At 48.6% G+C, this 15,389-nt stretch overlaps 1 protein-coding gene across 1 annotated transcript in view; it reads left to right on the top strand.

Annotated features, from left to right (window-relative positions):
• Window positions 1-32: 32 nt before the first annotated feature.
• The window catches only part of UBASH3B (ubiquitin associated and SH3 domain containing B), a 34,306-nt gene continuing 18,949 nt past the window's right edge, over window positions 33-15,389 (top strand). The window contains exon 1 of the mRNA XM_026038107.1: window positions 33-182. Within this exon, the coding sequence (XP_025893892.1) occupies window positions 55-182 (128 nt within the window). The 5' untranslated portion in view covers window positions 33-54. The remainder of the gene's footprint in view (window positions 183-15,389) is intronic.

Raw genomic sequence — 15,389 nt, 5'->3', positions numbered from 1 at the left:
GGCCATGGCCGTGGCTGTGGCTGCGTGAGGGCCCCGCGCCGCCCGCCGCTCGCCATGGCCGCCCGCGAGGAGCTCTACAGCAAAGTGGTGCCGCGGCGGAGCCGGCAGCAGCGCGCGGGCACCATCAAGCACGGCTCCGCGCTCGACGTGCTGCTCTCCATGGGCTTCCCCAAAGCCCGCGCGTAAGTGCGGCCCCGCGGCGGCGGCGCCCAGCGCTTCCCGCCGCGCCGCGCCTGCCGCAGGCGCCGGGGATGCGCGCCGGGAACAGGGAGGCGCCGCGGGATGCGCGCCGGGGAGCCGGGATGCGCCGCGGGCAGGGAGGATGCGCCGCGGAGCCGCAGGATGCGCGGCCGGGAGCAGGGATGCGCCGCGGAGGCGCGGGATGCGCGGCCGGGAGCAGGGATGCGCCGCGGAGGCGCGGGATGCGCGGCCGGGAGCAGGGATGCGCGGCCGGGATGCGCGGCAGGTGCGGTGCGGGCCAGCGCTGGCGCAGACAAGATGCGCGGCTCCGTGCTCCCATTTTGTGTGCAAAGGCAGCTGTGCCCCTTGCGGAGCAGCCGGCGGGGAAAYAGCTCCTGCTATGAATGAAACGGGTTGTTACCTTGGCGTTAGTGCCCTCAGGGCTGCCTGGTCCTAGCGCGGTAGCTCAGGAATGGGCTCGACCTGGTGTCCTTCCTTACCCAAGAGGACTCCAGCACTTGACAAAAATGAAACCAAACCTCGGCGTAGAAGGTKGGAAGGTTAAACACAGAAAGCAAGGCAGAAAAACAGAGCATACATCCCCAGCTGCAAAACATACTTAATGCAAGTAGAACCAGACAGCAGGGCGTAAAGTGGCTCAGCACAGGAGTTACCAGGGCCGAAACGCCRTGCTGCCCAAAGGGGAGACCGCCAGGACAATATCCTCATTCTTAGGCCTTCCCAGTTCATCTACGGTTCTCCTACCTCCATTTTCCACTCTAAAGCCATAGATCCCATCCAGAGATAGGGAATCCAGCCAAGTGGGGGGCTGTGCATGACTGTAGATCTCGTGTACAAATACGAGTCAGGAAGATCCTCGAAAGTGGTGGCCGTCTGTTTTGATGGCTTCTGCAGAACAAACTGCGAGCTGTCAGACTGGTCTACTGGGCAAGTCACAAAATGCCATCGCTGCCAGCATCAAGGGGTCTTTGGGGGAACGCAGGACTGGGCTGATGCCCACAGCAGCGCCCTGAAGGTGTCTAGAGGGCTCTTTTCAGAGGGCACCTGCAAGGTGCGTATATAAGGTACATAGTGAGGCCCACAACAATACAAATGACCCTTGGAGGCACTTACCTATGGACAGCAATTGCTCAAACTGCTACAGTACATGAGCATTTTATTACTATGATTTTTTTTTTGTGTGTGTGTGTGTGTATGTGGCATAGAATCATTCCTTATTATTTTGTAATTACCCCATTATATTACGTACTGTCTAGCCACAAAGGAGGAGATTGTCCCTGTCCCAAGCCGCTTCTGACTTAAATAAGGCAGGGAGGCAAAGGGCAAGCTATGATTCCCATTTTGCAACTGGAGCACTGAGACAAGCCTTTTGCCCAGGGTCACACACAAGCCTCAACACATCACCAACATCTGCAGGCCTTCAACACAAGGCCTGTGGTCCTCTAGAATGAGAATTCACCCTAAAATACCATATGTCCCCCTCTAGTAATGGACCCACAGACCCATCTCCCTGCCATCACCTCTCGGCGTGCGCGGATCCCTTGGGCACGTGGCGACAGCCTGCACGGGAGCGAGGACAGGGCAATTTGCAGGCTGCCGGCACCACAGGGGATCATTTAAACTATTACTCACGTACAAGTGATTTAAAAATCTAGGCATAATAGACATCTCAATAATGCTAAACATCAGAAAATTTAGTGGTGGATTGAAAGGCTTTTTTTTGGATGAAAAATGGCCTTTGACCAAACATAAATTATTGGCTGTAATAGAGGGATAAGCAGCTGAAATCCTCTGGGCTGCACGGAGCCAGAATCAGAATGGCCCTAGGAGCTGCATGTGCACCAGTTCGCAGGTTTTAAAGCTTCACATCAGAACTGAAACTCTTCCAAAACATCCTCCAAAACAGTTACAATTTTAGCAACAGTAGAAATCCTGCATTCCTTCATTTTAATGCTGGGTGCAAATATATATGTGCATGAATATACACATATAGAAAGTTTTAAATGTTTTTTTTGCATACAATTCTCCCAACCTCCGCCTGCAAAGGGAGAGCTGCCTTCAACAGAAAGCCCTGTAGCACGGGCACCATGCACACCATGCTGCTCACCACGCAGACCTGCTGGTGCTGGACGTAACCGCACGCGCTGGACCTCATGAGGAGGGCTCAGCTCGGGCAGGAGCATCCAGCAGGCTGCGCGGAATCAACTCCAGCACTTCCCTGCTCCGCACAGTTCCTCCCTGCCTCCCACAAGAGCGCACCTGGATGTACCTCAGCATTCCTGCGCACGGGGAGGCGGCAACTCGCAGAGCTGTAGCACATTTGCCCCGCAGCACAGCCCAAGTGGCTTGATTTTCATTTTGTTCCTCTGTAACTGTGAGAATTTAGGAGCAGGAGAGTTTTGTTATTCTCAGAGAAGCTCAGATTCAGTTTACAAACAATAAAATCTTCTCTTGTGTTTTGAAAATGCTTTCTAGGCTGTTAAAACATACTTTGCCTAGTAACAGGCTTAGCAACATAGCAGCTTTTCAGCACAGAAAGGCTGGGAAGGCTCTCATCACTCCAGGGCTGGAGCTGGCTTTGGGAGAATACTACAAGGGAAAAAAGTGCTGCAGGTAATCCCCAAATTTGGRAGTGATTTCTGTTCCTCCACCGCCTTGCCTTCAGGGTATAACTTTTCAGTAAATGCTATTGACTGAATTCCTCCTACCATAAAGGCAGCCCAAGGCGTAGGGATCRTTTAAGTCCCGTTTAAGCAGAAGCTTGAGAAAGCTTTTCATGATGCACAGTGACGTGTGCTGACCTGGGAGAGGGAGGGAAATTCCAGCCCCAGTGAAGGAGTAAATGGACACAATAGTTACTCTTCAGAACTGCTGCTTCTGGGATGTCGAAAGTGAATTTCCAAGTTTGCAAAAGTGCTGGAAGAAATCCTCAGCTACTGACTAGAAAATCCTGGGGAAGTCGCTGCAAGGGCTTAGGATWAGAGCTTGCCCTGTGCCCTGCCTGTGTTTATCACTGAGGACAGCAGGTTTCAGTCCTGCTGGACCATCCAGCAGAGAAACCGCCTCTTCTAAAGGCTGCCTTCTCCAGGACTGCATCTCAGCCATTAGACCAGCGGACATTTTCAAGCAGGAATTTTGTAGGAATCACTTGTGACCTGTTTCTGTACAGCGAGAGAGGAACAATGTGTCGGAGGAGCAGCCTTCGGCGATGACTCGGCCAACTCTGCTTTTCCTGCTGTGGCCGTYCCCTTTTACAGGCCTGTTTAAAGCCTCTGGGAGAAGGTCTGGGGCAGGCAATTATTTGTCCACACCAGGGTTTAGCGGGTGAGATTCTCTGTCGTAACTGGAGCAACAGTTCAAGCAGTCAACCGGTTGAGCCCATGTGCTGCAGTTCCTGGGTTCAGCACGGAGGCCTCTGAGCACTTCTGCACATCTGTGCTGGAGGGGGTCCAGCAGGTCTGCAGCGGAACATGGATACTGCCCTGGAGTTAGCAGCGGCCAGAAGGTGTGTGGGGAGAGGCTGGAGAAAACACACGCCGGGGACTGCGTCTCACGGCTGCTCCGCGTGTGGAATTCCCTTCACTGAGCGGCTCTGCGATGGTGACTGCCATGTCCAGGGCACTTCTACCAGAGAGCTCCTCGCTTTAAAGGTCCAAATTGCCAAAACAGAGCAGGCTCTTTATTGACCCCGTATAGTCTGGAAACTGAGGCACACGGAAGCTTAGATCTGTACATCTAATCTGTAGCTAGGCTGGCGCCTGCCCCTCCGTCCCTGGAGTTACYATCTGTTAGCTGAGTCACAGGGGTCAGATAGCTGAGCTAGGACTCACATCTATTTCCATGACATTGTGTAGTTTTCAGATTGAGACTGTCTTTAATAGAGACCAAAGAAGTCAGTTCTGTGGTAAGATCACAGTCTGAAATGATAATAGCAGCAGTAACACTCCAGGTTGCCCCAGTACCATACCCGTAACGAGTGCTGTCAGCACTTGTATCTGGCAGCTGGGAAAAATGAAACAGATTTTCAGGTCTGATGCTGATGAAGAAAATGTTTCTGCCATAAATAGCAAGAAAACTTTTTAAGAACTCACTATCTTTATGCAAAACCTGCTTATGATGCAGCCAAGGTCAGTGAGTCATTGCAATATCTACTGCAAGTGTCCTTGCTCAGAAAGCAGCCTCCATGTTTTCAAGAAAAAACATCTTCATCGTGCATTTCAGCACAGGGCTTTACTGGGATGTCACATTCACATACCTGAGTAGCATCACCTGCATACCCTGTGAAGGGAGCCTGCTGGCTCCTGAGGAGACCTTGGGTTTAAAACCACCTTTGAAAGCCAATCTTAGACTCCCGAGTCTTGCAGGCACTACAAAAGAGCTTATAAACGACACACCCCCTATTTTAGGCATCTTGGACCTCAGGACTGCTCTGCCCTATCACATCCATTATTTTTCCTCAGATGATGACACGTCCCATCTGGACGAGGCACTTTTTAAGGAATCTCCCAAATACCCAAACATACAGCAGGGATATGTTGATCTCACACGGCTCAGCGCAGGGGGAGAAGCCACCTCTCCTCCATCCCCTGGGAAGCTTTAGCCTTCCCTCTTCAGAAGGATTCCCAAAAGGTTATAGATCCGTAAGTGGGGCAGAGCATGAGCACCTTGCAGGCCGGTCCCTGCCATTAGGAGACTCCCACAAAAATAAGAGCAAAAGGCTATAGGTCTTGCTGAGCAAACAGCAGACCAGAGTACACGTTGGGATATCTGTCATCTGTGCTAGAAACCCAAGGCACGTTCAAAGATACATAATTCTGATAAATGCCCTGGCCTTTAACAGCTTGACACTGAGAGAGGTTTTTTCCCCTGTTTTGCTTGCACCTCTCACCTCGCGGCCATTATCGAAAGCAAGTAAATGCCATTTCTTCCTTTCATGTCCTATTAACTCGGCACTGCAGTTCATGGTAGTTCAGAATTAATCATTCGTGGATGGTGAAATAATTGCCCAAGTAGAGGTTGGTATGTTTTAGAGAGGCTTTTCATCTCCTGATTGGTAAAAATGAGTATTTTCTTTACAGTATTTAATGAAATACAGCAAGTTCTTACACTGCAGGCATCTCATTAACAGCCCAATTCAGCAAAGTGCATGAGCACAGGCTCCTCTCAGTGTCTGATATCAAGATGCTCTCTACGTGTCTGCTGATTGTGAAGGGTACCTGAAATACATGCAGCGTTACTGGTATGTTTTTTTGACCTATTCTTTATTTTACTGATGGCTGTTGAAGGCAAATTGCGTTCAGGAGAAGACGTGTGGCAGGGCCGGGGTTTGGTTGGATGTCTATATCCACTAGCATTTGACAGCTGCCATTCACACGGCCCTTAGCTGCTCCAAAAGAGCGTCCCATGGAGAGGAGCCTCTGCCCGCATGTCCACGGTGCCTGCGGCCTCTGTGAGTCCCTGTGAGTCACCAAGCAAGGCCACCGGGCAGCCTGCTCCTTCTCCTCCTCCTGCAGCCTTCTCCTAGGAAGCTCCGGGCAGCAGCTGCTGCTTCCTTTGCTTACACTCGCTATTTAGATAGGCCCATCTGGTGCAAAGCAAACTTGAGAGGAGCAGAGCCGAGGCTGGACAGCTAAAATGTGAAGATGAGCGAGAAAAAATAATACGTCTTTTAAGATGATGCAGAAGAAAGGCTGCAGAGCCTGASACAGATCAGCGAGACTACGTTTCAAGGCAGGCACCAGGGTGCTTCATGCTTAGAGATCCCTTKGCATGGAGTTTCTGTCTACAGTGGTCTCTCCTACTGCTGCTCACCCCTCACCTCTGGGGGAGATAAAATCCTCCCTCTGCTGTTGCCCTGGCTCTTTTCAACCATATAAGGCTTGCAAGGATGTCATAAAAAGGGKTTTCTCAAAGATGCCTTAAGAATTTTGCAAAGCTACTGCGCCCAGGTTGTTCTGGGATAAAAGGATGGCAGAGGTGTCAGTAATATGTAGTCAGTTTATTTGTGGAATATCTTCCTATCACAAAAGTATCTGAAGCATCTGAACAATTTAATTGAGATTATGCAAATGAGAGTGAGTGTTGTGACTAGATAATTGTCCCCTTGCTTCAGGGTGTGTGTCAAAGCAGGAGACAGGTTTCCATTGGAATGAAAATCCTGAAAACTACTGCTTTTTTTACTCACTCGTTATTGTTATTGGTGGTCTGGCTGAAAACAGTTGGCAATTCCTGGCAGCATCCCATCTAAAGCCTGCAAGGTCTGGGCAGATTTCGCTCCACTATGGAAGAGTTATTAACTATACAGAGCCTATAAAGCATATTAAAGTATACAGAATATACAAACACCCCCTGGTCCTGGTGATCAGTTGGCATCCAGACTCCCTGCAAGGCTTTGGGGCTGCACCAGGGTTATTGCACTGAACACAGCCGTGAGTCTAGGCCTGCTCTAGTACTGGGGCATCTGCATTAACTCTCCCATGCTCTAAAACCAGCGCCTGGCTCTTCCTCTATCGCCTGCATGCACAGAACAACGTGAGCCTTGCACAGCCCACCGCATGAAAGGCTCATCTGGTTTAACGTGCCACTAAGCAGGCAGATTTCCCTCCTCTTCTCTTAGTCTGTGCCCATCGGCCCCAAATCTGTACAGACCATTACCAACTCCTATTCTCCTTTATATTTCCTTTTTTTAAAGCATTTGCCCTTCAGCCTCGGTAATGCTGTGCAACAGCGGGTYCCACTGCCCTGGGACGTGTTGTGCCCAAAGGCACTTCTCTCTGGTTATGGTTTTAAGCACAGGATTTGAATACTGTAAGCGCAGAGCTTAGAGCAGGCTGGCGGCTCCGCCGGCGCCAGGCACGCGCTTGCCCCAGCTCCACCACGCACGACRCCGAGGCCGCCGCCGGCCTCTCCTGGAGAGGTTTCAAAGACAGTATTGCAAAGCCACATCAAAATCAGTGGGAGGGCTGCTTTGGCTGGTAATCAAGTCAGAGCTAGCACAGTCTAGAAGAGGCTGAGCTTACAGATTTTTGAAGAACACGGGAAGAACCTGAGGCTGTAAGTTACTGCCAAAGTCCGCACAAATAGACATAGAGGATAGAGATAGGTGGGTATTTTTTAGCTGCGTTGTCTCTTAATGGGAAGCAAAAAAGCATCCAGGAGAAGTGAGCAATCTCCCTTCTCCCTTTCAGATTAAACAAAAATGAACTGAAAAGTTTCAGTGCGAGAATCCTGTCCCCTGCCTGCTGCCTAGAGCTCTCCTCTCACTCAATCTGCGACCAGGCTTCTCGTCCCTAAGAGCCCTGAACGTGGCCTATGCTCAGTAGTCAGAGCAGAAGTTTCCAGCAAGGTGTTCTTGCTTTTCTCTGAGCAAGCCTGTGATGGAAGAGCTATAAGCCAACTTGCAAAATGACATGAAAGTCTTCTATAGGCAAATCCCACTGCCTGATTTCTGTGATTCACATCTGAGCTTGTTACGAGGTGAATGATAAAGCTTAACGTGGGGAAAACACACAAGAATAGCTGGAACCCAAGTCTGTCCCTTTACACAGAATTCATGCAGAAGAACCTAACAGATGTGTGCTTAATTCTGTGCAACCTCAGAACCTCAGAATTTGTCCTTCAGTTAAGATAATCTAAGTCTAAACACCATCCAAATTGTGCAATCCACAGGATCCCATGCATTTGGTTTCCTGCAACCTGGATACAAAGGCCCCAGGTCCTGCACTTTCAAAGAGACTAAGTTTAATAAACAGCTGGGTCATCTCTGGATAGCACAAGAAGATTTCACTGTATCTGCTGTGTGGGTGGCCAAACTCCTGATTCCTATTTGGTGGCTCTTTTGTCCATTCATCTCAAATGCTTTATAACAGAGCTAGTTCTATAATCTGCAGTTGTTCTCTGTGCAGGGGATGCATTGCTGGGCTGTCTAACAGCACACCTCCTGAGAGCCCAGCTGCTGCCCATAGGAGCACTGAGAGCTCCCTTTGCAAGCTCTGCTTCCARGGCCGTGCAGATTGTGCCTCTGCACACCAAGATGTACCCACGGGCTGCCTCGTTGGGCCGCTGAAACTCCGAGGAACAGCCAAGGACTCGCAGAGTTGAGCCGGGCTGCGAAAGCCCCGGGGGCGGCTCACTGGATCCCCCCAGTGCTAACAGAGTACAGGCGAAGAGAAAGCATAGTAAACAGCACTAGGGTATTGCTGCTTATTCAGCAGCTTGGGGGGATGTAGGTGGTGCGATCCTTTTTCCCAGTCAAATCACGGTTTCGTGCCTTTTGGGTTGGGCTGTGTTACAGTGAGAATTGATGGTTTGCTCCTGTAGAAATAGATGGAGCGTTCAAAGAAACAMCACCTTATTAGTTATGAGCAGATTTAACACCCCTGCAACGCTGCCATCTGCCACCAAGGAAGGGAAATTAAAGCAAGATGCCTGAGACAGAGACGGCTGCCACGGTCTGCTTGCCCCTTGCTTTGTGTTTTCCCTCTAAGCAGCAGCTCGTTCTGSGTAAGCATTAGGGGAAAAGAAAGCTGACATACAGTTCGGGTACCAGGGAATTGAAAGGGCATTTCTGTAACTTCTTGAAAATGAGTAACTGTTGGGTTCTTTTAGGGGCTTGCATTTGTCAGTGGTAATTGCCAGACCTGAGGCTATAATTAGCTTTTCGGTACACTGTAGTTACATGGGGGAAAACAGTGCCTAAAAGAGGATGATTTTCCYGCTGTTCACAAAACGCTGGTGCCCCATGCTGCTTGCTCTCTGCCGACCCTTCCCAGGGCTCCGAGCAGCCCAGGCCACAGCTCCCCATCAGCTCAGACCAAGATTCCCCTACCTAGAGGGCTGCCAAGCCGCAGCCAGAGCTGGAGATCCAAGGCCGCTGCCCTGGGATGTTATCTGTGCTGGGTTATYGCCGCGCTGGAGCACAGCATCCCAAGCTGGAGAGATGGGAAAACGCTGCAGGAATTACCACGCCTGCTCCCTTTACCAGGGATGTGCTGTGCCCAGCATCCTACCAGCACAGAAATGACCAGCCAAGATTATTTTTTAATTTCCTTTTCTCTCATTAAAAGTAGACAGACAGCATGGTGGGTAAAACAGCAAGCAAGCCAGAACCTGATTTCCTCAGCTCTCCTGCCCGTTTGCAGGGTGAAAAGGATAGGCAGACCATAAAAGAACATGCAGAATTATTCCARCCCCATCCCCATAAAACACAGATTAATGTCTACAAATCTACTGACTTGCCGATATGCTCAATAATTTAACATCAGAATTTGCTATAAGCAGCTGGACCAGGCTCTGACCGTAATCAAAGTAACACTCTTTACACAAAAAAAGATGGGCAATTCCGCAAAGATATCAACTATTCACCATTATTAGTAAAATTTATCATGTGATTCAGACGGATGTTTTCATCTCTAATGAGCTTAGGTAATTCCAACATGAAATGTTAGTGCATACAATTCTTTTTTCCTTCTTCCTTTATATATGATGCCCCTACTAAAGCTGCTGCTTAACTCTTTGCCCCWTAAGTACCTGAGTATATTAGTGTCTACGGATGAGGCAGTGAACAATACAAGCACAGGGAAAAAGAGAAGAGAGATTTTTTCTTCTAACGTTTCAGGAGCAGGGCCGGGGAATTAGCTCATTCCTTCTTCTCATTCTCTCCCTGACTGTGTTCTAACATTAGTTACTAAGCCAATTTGTGCTGTGGTTTTCTCTCTGCAAAAAGAGCTAATGACTACCCGAGAAGGAACTATGCAGTTGAACCTGTGAAATATTCTGCATTTCTCAGAGAATTGGGTGCATGATGAGGCTCACCTTCCAATCACGGGAAATTCAAATGTATCCCTAACCAAAACACTGTCTCTTTAAGTCATTAAATATGTAACTCCAATACAGACACACTTAAATAAATTATTTAAAGTTATTTCTAGTTGCGTGTGGGAGGTAGGTAGGAGATGAAGTTGATACTTAGTGGTTAGAGCAATCTTTAGCCTTTATATTTCTCTCCACTTTTGCACAAGCATTTTTTTTCTTTTAACTCCTCTGTCTGATACACACTAATGAGCTGGCTTTGATCACACTCCTGGGGAGGGGTGTAAGCCTTTATTTTAATTGTAGAGTTTTCTCAAGCTGCTTCATGTTGTTGAAAATGTCAGTTTTCAACAACACCAAAGTGGTTTCTTACCTTCCTGTCAGTAACACGATCGCAGACATGATAAGATGGACTTCTCACTCTTGAGATGGCATTTGGGTCYCTTGGCTTTCATGCTCTTTATTTAAGGATCCAAACCTATCATTTTCATGTGATCCTAGCAGCTTTTTCATGAAACCTCATCTTAATATAACCCAAACTCAAAAATAGTCCTCATGCCCCTATTACAGCACTTTTCCTGAATGAAAGCCAACTTCAATGGCAAATTTGTGAAGGACGGGTACAAACGTGGCTGCTGCAGGACACAGTAAACTACATAAACTCAGTATGGAATTTTTCTCTTCTGCCATGCTCCTTGACCTTTTGTTTCCACCTATTAAAACTTGTTGGTTAGGAAAAACCCTCAGCAAGGATTTTGGCATTTTAGCTTTTAACTCAAAAGAAAGGAGTTCAGCCATTGCAGYGGGTAGGAATGAGATTTAGTTTCAGAGAGAACAAGGCAAACAGCAAGGCCAGCAGRTGAAAAGCAGCGCTTCTTAGAAATGACCTGATCAGAGGGGTTCAAACAGTACCGAAAAACACAGCAGCAGCCGCCTCGGGTGCGGTGTGAGGAGCTGCCGAGGGGCACGCACCGCGAGGCCCCTGTTACCCAGCTCTAGCTTAGACCCAGCAAACATAAATGCAACGGCTTCTCTGTCCTCACAAGCCTTTATATAGCGTAGCATAAGAAAACTGTGGCTCCGCACAGCTCGCTGTGGTGGCATGGGCATTAATAATGCAGATTCCAGCAGGGTCACGGGCTCGTAGCAATATCCACACATATACTGATGGCCCCTAAATAGCCCCAAAGGGCTCTCTCAAAGCAACCCYTTTTCATTGCTGTTTTCTCTCCCCTACCTGACATGTCTCCTTAGCATAGTTCAGGGTGTTTGCATGAGTGTTTTACTGATTCAGGGGAAAGAAGAATCTCTCCCATCCTCAAACCGTCAGTTGCTGCTGGAATCAGTCTCCAGCTCGTGCTAGCGTGTTTGGCTCTTCTTTTTGGTTTGTTTTCAGAGTTTGKCTGTGACTTGAGCTTGAAATACAAAAATACCACATGCACAAACTGAAAAAAAACACTGTTCGCAATATTTCCTGCCATGAAGAGCCAGATATTCTGCTTCTTCTTGCTTTCTTTCCAACATGGTCATGTAGGCTTATGTGGTTGTAGTAATTTACTTGGAAAGGGGAAGACTGGAAGAGCATCACGCTAAACCTATCGCCCATCTTGCCAGCACGTGGGATCCATCCCAGGGAAGTTCAGGCACCTATTCCATTATTTTGTACTGCGTGTGTAGCCAGTGGGAACACAGGGACGTGTGGAAGGTGACTCAGATCTTAAGTGGGCCCCAGGCAGGGCACCTTTTCCCCATGCCTGCTTCCCAGTCTGTAAATCAGCAGTAGCTGGTTAGTAACTTGCCCACTCTCCCAAAACACAGCGAGCTTTTTCCTGCGTGCGGCTCTGAATGAGCCTATTTGTCACCCCAGAACCGGTGATTCAGACCGTTTCAGGGCTCATTCATCCCTCCACAAGGAATGGGCAGAGAATACGAATAGACATGGATATTGTTATTTCCTACCTCCTATCTTCCAGGAAAGCTGGGGGCAAAGGGGAAGGATGAAAATGGTCAAATAGTAGCATCGTTCTGAAGCACGTGTGAGTATCTCTCACACATTCATATGGATGGGGATAAAAAAAATAATAATCACAAGATGGTGGTTAAATAAGTCTTTGTGTAATTTTTATCTACAATTTTCCACTCTGAGTCACCATAATTTACATGTTATCTAACAGCGAGTCCCGAGTTTATGCTACTTTCCATTCCATTCAGTGTTGGGTGGGAGAAGCGGGCTTGGGGAGGCAGCAGCAGTTAATGGCTCCTAGAATAACCGGCCGCGCACGACTGTGTTAGAAAGAGCAGCAGTCACCAAAATGCATTTTCGCCTGCAGCACGCAAGAACAATGCAGCTATTGTAGCGCAGCCACAGGACTTGGCACACAGATAAGCCTGAAAGGGAGTCGCGTTTTGTTTATTACGGAAGTGGTGGAATCCATTGAAAGGTTATTGTTTGCCTGCTTCGGAAGCAAATTCCACCTCCTCTGCACACAGTATTTGTCACCTTCGGCTTGAAGGCAGCAGGGAGCCTTTCAGCCACCAGCTAAACCCTCTTGGAAACAGCCAGCRCACGAGACTGTCACTTGGGGGGCTTCTATCCAGCACCTCACAACCTAGAGATGGGTAATCTATTATTTCTAATAGTCGTCTCATAGGGGGGATTCAGTTGAGGATTGAGAAACTGAGTCATATGCAAAAGATGCTCGAGTTAGCAGAACTTCCCCCTCAGCTCCTCTGACAGCACTGGAGACCGCACTGTGAATCGTTTTGCTCTCACAACTGCCTCTCTTCTTTCTCACAGTACTCACTGCAAAGTATTGTCCTGGTACTGTCCAGTGGTGCTGCTGAGGGATCCCAAGGGACCGCCCTGCACACGCCGCGCATTGCAGGACCTCGCAGTGCCGGGGGGGGATTATAATCTAAATATACAGCAGAGAAGGACACAGCATGCCAAAGAGACACGAATGGGTGCAAAAAGCAGAGGAGAGGAGCGCCTGCAGCGGCGTGCATGGCTTGGACATACAACTCCCTCACACTTTGCCTCTGGACCGCGCTGTGCTGTCCACAGAGGCCCTAACTCCATCCCAGTGAGCTCATCTTTATCCTTCACTGGTATCAGGGAAGCCAGTGTCAGGGTCGGGGCTTGAGTTCATTACAATTTGGCCTATCTCATTTCCCTCCAGTGGCTAAGTTTAGTGCTCCCGAGAAGCGGCAATCACACTGAAATACTAGCAGAATATGTAATTGTAATGTAAGGAGATACAACAATAATCGCTGATTAAAAAGGAAGAATGAAAAGAACAAGAGCTAGTGGCAGGATTGCTAAATGCTGATCAATGCTGTAAGACAGTCTTTGATTTCTTTAATTAATTATACATTCCTTCATACTTTGTACTGCTGTAGATTTAATTGGACTCCTTATTTTTAGATAACTACAGTGAGAAGAAGATAGGTTGGCAGCTTTGAGAAGTGCAGCTCTAGCCTAATTCTGCCTTGTTCAATACCACTGGGACAAAAATTAGGCTAATGCTGAGCTTTTTTGAAAAATCTCATGCTCTTGCTGCAGTTGAACACACTGTATGTTTATTTTTGGAGCAGGACGGAGCTCAGTCTGTGTGCACAGCAATCCATGCAGAACTGTGCTCACCACTTGCAAACATCCCAGAGCCTCAGCCTAGGAAAGGACCTTCTCATCAACAGAAAATGCCACTGAGGACTGTTACCTACCAACAGAATTTGCCCTTCCACTCACTTCAGCTTCATTTACTTCATGCCCAGACCAAATGTCCACCACCAGGCTTTGCCGTAAACGATCGTTTAAACGATCGTGCGTGTTAAACGCACAGAAAKCGGGTAGGAATGCACAGAGAAAGGGCAGGTTTTGGCTGCAGTTGGAAATCACGTATTGCCCCAGAGGAAAGGGAGCCGGGCACATGCAGGAGAAGGCTCCTGCACTCGYGCAGTAGTTAGCATTTCGTGGCGCTTTCTTATCTGTGCGTGCCAGGGTGCTCGGTGCAACCGCTGCGAGGTGGGAGCAGCGAGAGGTTAGCAGAAGCAGAGCCCTTCAGAGAACAGGGAAGGGCTGCGGCCGGGGTGGCTTATCTCACTTCCATGTGCACTCCAGCACAGCCCCTGGCATGCAGGGCATGCCAAATAGGTAAGACAGGGATCAGTTGTAAAACACTGGTGTTGGGAATGATTTCAGAAAAACACCCCCGCAGCAGTGCTTGTACTGCAAACGGGCGAGATGCATGCTGCGAAAGGAAGTGACCGGGATGGTGTGTGTCCGTGTAATGACACTCRCCTGGAAATGGCCATGTGGCCAAAAAAGCCAGCACGCCCGTGGCCTCCTCCACAGCCCTGGCAATGGGATGGGAGCCTCCCCRTGGGGCACAGGCTGCTCCCTGGGGCCTGCTAGGGCAAAGAGAAACGCCTCCTGCTCACACAGCTCCTCTCCCTATTCCATTTCCCATCTCCCTTCTTGTAAATCACTTATTGATTCCGCACACAGTAGTGCAAATAGCAGCAAAGGCAGAGAGCAGTGTAGCAGGGTGGCAGAAGGGTTTGAAGGACACCCAACACAGTCACCCTACTTAAACTTAGACCAGTTGCCATCTAGCTTTTTTTCTAATGGAAACTTTGACATCACCTATAACTTGATGTTTAACCGCATAGCTCAAAACCTCTGAGGTAAGAAGCCTCTTGCCTTGCCCCAAACTGGAGCTTGCAGATGCTAACGCAGCCTCGGAGTATTATTTCAGGCCCAAGTAAGTGAGAAAGGTGCCTTATCCCTTCATTCATTAGCCCTGCTTTCCCCCACCACCTAGAGCTTCTTCCCCAAATCTCCCTTACCAATGCTGATGTACCTTGAAGCTAGCTAGATGGCAAGAAACAGCACACAAGGAATATTTACGTGTTTTGAAATACTGGTAGCATCATAAACAACAAGGCTTAAAAAATTTCCTAAACAGCTGTCTAGAGSAGAAGACTATTTTGAGCCTCTCTTTGCCTTTAACCCAACTATCTGGGCACCCCACCCTTCTTCCTTCCACCTTCCTTAATTTCTTAGACTTCCTTCTGGTTGCTTTGTGTGAGTCTATTTTAGGTGTGAGATCATGGTTAGGTTCTTGCTGGGCATCCACTTCTCATTTTCTATCTCTGGGGTTTGCCTTTTCAGCAAAGTGGTGACTCCATTTGCATATAAAATATATAAGTTCCCTCCTGATAAACAGACATTGCCAGTGCGGAAGAGCAAAACGACTCCTCGAGATGATAAAGAGGTATTAGAGTGAATATACGTAGGTTCTCTGAAGAGCAGGAGATAATGCAAAGACTGCCTAGTGCAAAGAATACTGAATTAGGCTGGCGCTCAGATCTGGGTG

The sequence above is a fragment of the Nothoprocta perdicaria genome, unplaced genomic scaffold, assembly GCF_003342845.1.
Source record: "Nothoprocta perdicaria isolate Ctin4 unplaced genomic scaffold, notPer1 scaffold_201, whole genome shotgun sequence".
Lineage (NCBI taxonomy): Eukaryota > Metazoa > Chordata > Aves > Tinamiformes > Tinamidae > Nothoprocta > Nothoprocta perdicaria.
Note: the sequence above shows the minus strand (reverse complement) of the source record. Positions and strands in the feature narration are given on the sequence as shown.